Genomic DNA, 7,500 nt, shown 5'->3' with positions numbered 1-7,500 from the left:
GCTGGCCGCCAACTTATAGGGTATTCTTTGTTTACATTTTAGTCTCATTAGCATAAGGCTATCATTTTCTAATCAGTCAGCCAGGAATAAAGTACTAAATATTGAAAGTGCATTGCATAATGAGATACCGATATACAGGATATACCAGAAATATCGTCTGGCTAATAACCTGTTCGTTATCAAAGCTAAAAGGCTTAAAAGTGGAAATTTAACGATGTTTAACAACTTCGTTTACTTTTTGAAGTCAATTTGTAAATAACATGTTGCCTTCTGTGAGCAAACGCGTATGTTAAACAAAATGTGAACAATGACGTCAGCAAAGAATCCCTTGTTCCCCTGCTTGTGTGAGATGACTTACATTTGATAGAATATATACGATAAATGTTATCGGATATGTTTAGACAACTGTTACTACTTCTACCACTAAAATCTCTTCTTCTTCGGGAGACGTTTGCTCTTGACTTCGCGGGTCACTGGTGAGTTTCATCGTAAATTTCAAGAGAAATGTAATGGAAGCTCCCACGATAAGCAATGCCCCTGTGGCGAAAAAGGCGGCGTCGTATGAGCCAAGTCTGTCAGCCATCAGCCCTGGAAAAAAACAAAAAACAAGAAGCAAAAATGCAATAGAAAGTGTATCATTATCATCGTCATCATCATTACCAACGGCATTATCAACATCATCATACTTTTGTTGTTTTGTGATTGTGCTTGGCTAACTTTGTTGCTTTGTATGTGTTGACCAGGGCCCGGTTGTTCGAAAGCCGATTAACTTAATCCAGGATTAGCGTAAACTTTGGTTTGCCTTTTTAACATTTGGGTGAAAGCTTCTTTTGGTTATTTTTTGGTTTTCAAGCTTGACTTCGTCTAATGTAAAATTTTGCCAAATATCAGCCTTGTACAACATCCTGTTTCCGTCTATATAAAATCACGACGTTTATAGAATACGGATGTTGTCATAACTGGAAGTTTAAGATATACTGGTGCATTAAGACCATTATTTAATTCAAAATGAAATAAAGGTACGTTATATAAAACTTCAGCCTTTACCCGCAAGTGGTGGTCCCAAGCCAACACCGAAACCAGTGAAAAACATAAGGTATCCCCAGGCCTGATTCACTCTGTCTTTTTCCACGCACATCATTAGTAGCAGAGACTGCTGGCCATTGAAACCTCCGTCCATAAGCCCATAAACGACAAATATTGCCACCAAAGCTCCGAAAGTTCTGGCGAAGGGTATACATGCTATACCTATCCCGCCAGTGATCAAGGAGAATTGACACAGGTAAAACCGGTTGATCGAGTTGAACTCTCCAACTTTGCAGAAAACATGGCGACTGACGAAAGAAGCTATGGCAAAATACGTGAAAAGCATGACGGACTTGTCCTCGGGAATTTCAAGATCCTGCTTACAGTATTTAACCTGCAAAAGAAGAAAAAATAAATGTCAAACGCTTGCAATAATCATATACATATTTTTTGTTTTACTTGAAATACTACGGCACTGAAGTAAAACAAAGCTAATTGTACGTAAATGGCTCAGAGTAAAGATAGTAATGCCTTTTCGTTTATTCCTCTAATTCTTGTCATTTGATCGCATTACTTGAATCGTGATTTTCGTAACACTGATATACTATGATAGAGCGGTGCTCAGTTGAAAATAGCTACCAGTGAGGAAAGTGCGTGCTTAAGGAATGGAATCCTTTTAAGTAAATAAATGTCTATCTTTCGTTATTCCTCGTAGTGGTATTTGATCTCATTTCTTAAATCATAATTTTTTTCGTAATTAATCTTGTTTTAGAGCAATCTTCGTCGGTTGAAGTCCAAATCCGTCCGCCAGTTATGACTTTGGCCAATCAAAATACACGAAGTCAACGTTGAACCAGTCATGAAGGAAATCAAACATTCGCTCGGGAAACAGGTGCGCGAGCTAGTCACAAGTGGTACTTCAATTTACTTTATGTGCTGAAAGGTGAAAACGGAGTATTTAATTATGACGCGATTACTTCAAACCGTTTGAAAAGGTTTGAAAAACGCATTAGGTGAGAGTCGATAGGTGAAAACGGAGTCTTCTAAAAAACGATACCAAAACGCTTGCTTGGGCGGATGACCTTAAAACGTAACCTACCAAAACTGAAGCACTGTTGACTGTTGGACGACCGAAATATCTTTTTCCATGATAAAACGTGTTGCCTCTTTTATTTCATTAATGACTATCCTGCCTCTATCTAGAGCTTTTGAGATGAAATCGGTTAAAATGCACAAGATTTCTCGATTTCGTGATATAGAACGTAGCATTCTTGTCCGTTCAATGGGCAGCTAAATTTACTTATTTGCCCACGACTTTAAAATAAACATTTGCTATTGAATCGTACATATAACTCAGTCTTATACAAATCCTTTTCCATGCAGTGGTAACAGCCCATGAAATCCTCACCTTAGCTTAACACGAAGAATACATGATTTTGAAGTGTCATTTCAATTAATTTCAAAGTTGAAAACGTATATAAATGAATCTGAAACGATAGCATTTCCATCCACCTGTCGAAACTTTCCCGAATTGACAGAAATTTTTTTCAAACGTTTTGAAATATTGGAAAAGCTAAGGAGGAGGACAAAGGAGGTGGTATGAAGATTCCCATGTGGTATAAATTCAAAGATCTTTCGGCTTCATAGAGATATTGAGATATTCAAATCAGTCGAACTGAAAAATTTGTCATGTGATAGATCCAATTCCATATAAACGGAAGATGTAAATGGGTATTCAACAGGCTCAGCGTTTTAATTTCAACATATCGTGTCCAAACAGCTGAATCAGACTTGTGGCTAAATGTGCCATAAAATCGTGAAAATTAACATTGCAATTTGTTCCCCTGTGGAATAAAATGGAGAATATTTAAGAGCAGTAACTGAAGGTCGTGTGGGTCATCTAAATTATGCACCGTTCATTCTGAATAGAGATTAACATAGGAATCGATGTGACCTGAAATATACGCTTCTGTTAGCTATGACCCTGACTGAGAATAATTAGTATATTCAGTTTACAACAGGTACAATTGTTTCATTCCAGTAAACTTACGATGTGCACAAAAGGAACGTAATAACTGAAGACTACAACAACAGTTGACAGACAAAATACCAAAAACGAACGATTCTTGAGCAGTGAAGTTTTGCTGCTGGGTTCCTCGCCATCTTTTCCTTTATCTTTATCGCTTTCGCCCTTTTCAGTCTCAGTGATGGGCAGGTACGTTGCAGAACATAAGCCACAGACGAAGTACAAGCAACCGAATCCTCGGACTGCCGCTCGCCAACCATACGCACGTAGAAGCGCATGCGTGAATTGCGTCATAGCAAACATGGCAATGGCTACGGCAGAGGTGACAAAGCCTATTGCTATCGGGCGCCACTTTACGAAGTGCTGTATCACAACCAGAATGGAGGAATTGTAGATGGTTCTATATCCGAAGCCAGACAAGAGTCCGTAGGTCAGGTACATCATCCACAGGGATGGAGAGAAGGATGCAAGGAAAAAGCCCAGTATCCCAGATATGGAACCCACAAGGGCAGTGATACGATGTCCGAAGCGATCCACAAGATAAACACTAAAAGGAGACAGCGCATAGCCACAAGCAAGGTTCAACGAACCAATCCACGCTGAAATATTGTAAAAGAATCGTGAGGAGGTAAGGGGAGGGATAGGGGCTGGCAATCCCCGATTCAATTCCTCGGCGTCGCCGGACATTCTCCCGAATCCCGTGAGTTAGGATTCCTGTTACGGTTCACTTGGAGTGATCATTTGTTTCATATGCCCTAAAAAGACCTCGTGGGAAGTGGTAAATCCAGTGTACAGTTTACAATTAAGTTTTAGGACGTGAAAAAAAAAAACACGGCTTTTTGAAGAAAACTAAATTAGGAGAGGACCATTACCCAGACAAAGAGAAGGGTTGTTCAATGTGTCCCGAATGCGATTCCCCGTCCCCCAACATATTTGGGTTAGATCGGTTTTCGTCTCTGCTATGAGAGGGTTTTCTTCTAGTACTCCGGTATTCCCCTCTCACCAGGAACTCATCAAGGGGAGCCTCCATTTCCACTAATTCCTTGAGTTAACCTTAACCTGAGTAAATTTACTTTTAGGAAGGGGGTTTTTCCCGCGAAAAGTATCATATTTCCCTTGACTCTGAGATAGCTTTATTTTGATTGGCTTTTACAACAGTGGGCGTGTGGAGACAGAGGCTTCCCATGATGAGCTCCCGCTCTCACCTAATAGCCAACCCTTGATTTGACTGATTTACCGTTTTAATTTCACTTGTTATCTTAATTAAAGGAGAATTTGTTTAGAGGTATGTAAGGTTGCAATTGATACCTCATTTAATAAATAAAAAAAAAAAAAAAACTGTTTATGATTATCATCATCATCATCGTCATCGTCATCTCAATCACGTAACAAATATGTGTGTTTTCATTTCGTTAATGCTTAAAAAGAAGCTGTCAAACAGATCGAGAAATTGAAAAAAAACTTCAGACTCGAAGGAGGGTTTAGGCTTAAGAGTGGACAGTAGAGTTGAGCTTTGTCCTTTGTCCTTTTTTGGCTTTAAAGTAGGAGGCGTGACAGATTTGTTCTTTCTCTTTAGCTAGCAATAATAGTCTGCTTTGATGACTAAGAGAACGTTATAGAATAATCATAACCTTTTGTAAGTGTGTGTGTAATGTCTTGGAAGTATAGTCTAGTTTCGTTTAGGTTAGACCTAATCCTTTCACCAAACCTGGTTTATTTCCCTCTCACAGGGAGAAGGAAGTGGTGAAGAATCGATTAATATTCTTTGAAAATATTTATTTTTCTCTAGAGTGGCAGTAACTTGCCTTTCCATGTTTGTCGATGAGTTAAATTTCGTCCCAACTTAAAGTTTTTTTCAGTTTCAAAAAAGATTAATATGTCTTTCAACAGAATTATGATTGATATTGTTCGATTTATTGAACTTATCTTTTATAATCCAAACGGGCCGGTGTGTTTTTATTTTGAAATTAGGTCTTTTAATTGAAGTCCCTTTTCGTTGCTATTGTTATAATTGTGTTAATGGCAAGGATTTGAAGATGCCTTTCCAGGTAATCTCACCACCCCCCTCCCCCCTCCCCCTCCCCCCTCCCCCTTCCCCCATACCTTGATCATTGTATTACTGTGTTAAGAAAGCAATAAAAGCAAACATGTTTATCAAATTTCTGGCTTAAACGTATACTCTCTTCCATCCAACTTTCCTGTGATTCCCGCTCTGGTGTGATGAAATTTAAAGAGGTTTGTGATATTAATTTCTCCCGTTATTTACCGGGAGAATATAAAACAGCGGTAGTTGCCCCTCTCTCTATCGCTTACTTCCTTATTGGGATAAAGCGGCCGCGAGAGAAATATTTAATATCTGTGCGAAAATGTTTTAGAACGAGAAGCACAAAAGTACAACGCTATTTTTTTTGCCCGCTTGTTCGGGATCGCGGCCTCGTCCCCATTGGCGCATAGAAATCCATCCCGCAATGAAAAAAACTTGTATATCCATTTCAATTTGGCCTAAATATGGCTATTCAAGCGTCCCAAATTCATACAACCTTTTGCAGGAATCGCATGCAATTCCTTGGCTTGGACTCCACCCTCCCCTCTCCCCTTAAGCCAAGTTAGTTGCACGTGATGAGGGAAAAAGACAGTATCAGGCTGTCGCTGGGGCTAGGTCATACTATTTTAGCTAAATCCGCCTTTTAGTATCAATTAAAAAAAGGTTTCATGACCAAGAATCATATTAGCTTGCAAAGATATTTTTTGCCTACAATTATAGTATTAGATGACGAGGATATAAATGGACTGAATTTAAAAAAAAGTTTGCAATATGTCCAAAATTTGTATATGTTCTCTCTTCACTCCTCAAGAAGTCTTGCGCGTGGAGAATGTGCTAAATTAAATCTATAACGCCTGAGCGCTCTCCACAACGCCTAGTGTTGAAGAAATCTCCGTAGATTTATATGGGTTGCCTATCCAACTAAAATGTATTTGATATCCTCCCATTTTTGTGGAAAGGATGGTTTGGTACAAATGTAGTGAGATTTGGTTCGGAATCAAGATAACTTATTTACCTCTTCGGAGGTCAAAATAAAAACAAAAATAAGAAAGAAAAAAAAAATGCGTTTAAAAAGGGAAGAGTTATACCTGCTTCTTGTCTGGTCGAGTTAAAGTAGTCCATCAGTGGTGGAAGCAGCAAACCAAAATTGTATGAACCACCGCACACGATAATCATTGATAGTCCAGCTGCTGCACAGAGCAACCAAGACCACAGACTGTCGGGATGCACTTCCATAATAATGTCCTTGTTGCAGAAAAGTGCACTTTAAACACTGTAAAAACCTAAGAGAGAAAAAAAATATCGTAAATTGTCATTGCTTATCGGCAAAATCGGAGGCACATCCACTCTGGTTAATTTCCACTTTCATCGCCTGGGATGTACCTTTAAGAGGCTTAGAAAGGTGTGTTAGTGATCACTTACTTGAAGTAATGAAATGAAGAAAGTTAATTAATAAAACAGGAAGACCAATCTCCCCTTTCAAACGAATCCTGAAAAAAAATTGATGGCAATGAAATTTAAACGGCGGATCCAAGATTATTACCTTGCTAAATCGCCAGAAGATCCGTAGATGTTCCCAAGGAATATTCTAACGCTGAAACTGCAGATTGCTTTTGAGATAACCTTCTCTACACTTGCCACACTGAGGACATTCTTTTTTTCCTCATTACATGTTACTGTCTTCTCCGTTTACATGTCATGTGCTAAACATACGAGCACGGCAACCAATCAGCTGTATTGTTTACGTCACCCTTCAATCATCGGATCTTGTTTGCCAACTGAAGTGTTTCCACTTGACGTCACTGTGGCTATGGGGATTGGAAATAAAACACATCCTTTTTTCTGAGAACATACACTATTCAATTCACTCTTAGACGAAATGCATCCTTATTTTCGAGGCGCGGGGTACACATACAAATTTTCATCATATTCTGCGGAACTTCATGGTTATCGTCTTCGAAAAAAAATTCAATATAACATTTCAATTTCAAAGTCAATTGAAGTGTACATGAAAAGAAATAGTGGTTTTTTCGGAAAATATCTGTTCGGAAGACGATTTGAGATCTAGAATTTTCGGAACATTTGTTGTAAAATTTCTTGCTTGCCTGCCTGTCCTAGGATTTTCGAAATCTAAAAAATGGTATAATTGCCCATTTTTAACGGATTTTTACCCTAAAAGGTCACCTAGAATTTTCGGGAGCCTTTCTTCTGGCTGAAAATTTCGAAAAGGTAAGTTTTGATCCCTATAATTTTAGGATCACTAGACTTTCAGCTAGGAAATCCAAACAGATGAATAATTTTTAGGGGATAAAAATATGCCTATATCTACCGTTTAAGTACTAAAATACGTTTAACAATGCTACGTTTAACTGGTTTTGAATTATATTCTCGTTGGGTGCCCCTG

At 38.6% G+C, this 7,500-nt stretch overlaps 1 protein-coding gene across 2 annotated transcripts in view; it reads right to left on the bottom strand.

Annotated features, from left to right (window-relative positions):
• LOC138015480 (monocarboxylate transporter 10-like) overlaps positions 1–7,500 on the bottom strand; it is a 9,013-nt gene that overhangs the window by 611 nt on the left and 902 nt on the right. Inside the window, exons 2-6 of one of the 2 annotated variants that reach the window (XM_068862546.1) lie at positions 6,640–6,904; positions 6,185–6,379; positions 3,077–3,651; positions 1,048–1,420; positions 1–588 (exon numbers count right to left, since the gene is read on the bottom strand). The exon at positions 1–588 is cut by the window's left edge and continues 611 nt beyond it. In XM_068862546.1, the coding sequence (XP_068718647.1) occupies positions 398–588; positions 1,048–1,420; positions 3,077–3,651; positions 6,185–6,332 (1,287 nt within the window). In that variant the 5' untranslated portion in view covers positions 6,333–6,379; positions 6,640–6,904 and the 3' untranslated portion in view covers positions 1–397. The remainder of the gene's footprint in view (positions 589–1,047; positions 1,421–3,076; positions 3,652–6,184; positions 6,380–6,639; positions 6,905–7,500) is intronic. The other variant, XM_068862547.1, reaches the window with a different exon arrangement.

This window comes from Montipora capricornis, chromosome 9 (assembly GCF_036669925.1).
Source record: "Montipora capricornis isolate CH-2021 chromosome 9, ASM3666992v2, whole genome shotgun sequence".
NCBI classification, from domain to species: domain Eukaryota; kingdom Metazoa; phylum Cnidaria; class Anthozoa; order Scleractinia; family Acroporidae; genus Montipora; species Montipora capricornis.
The sequence above is the reverse complement of the archived record's forward strand: the minus strand, read 5'-3'. Positions and strand labels throughout refer to the sequence as shown.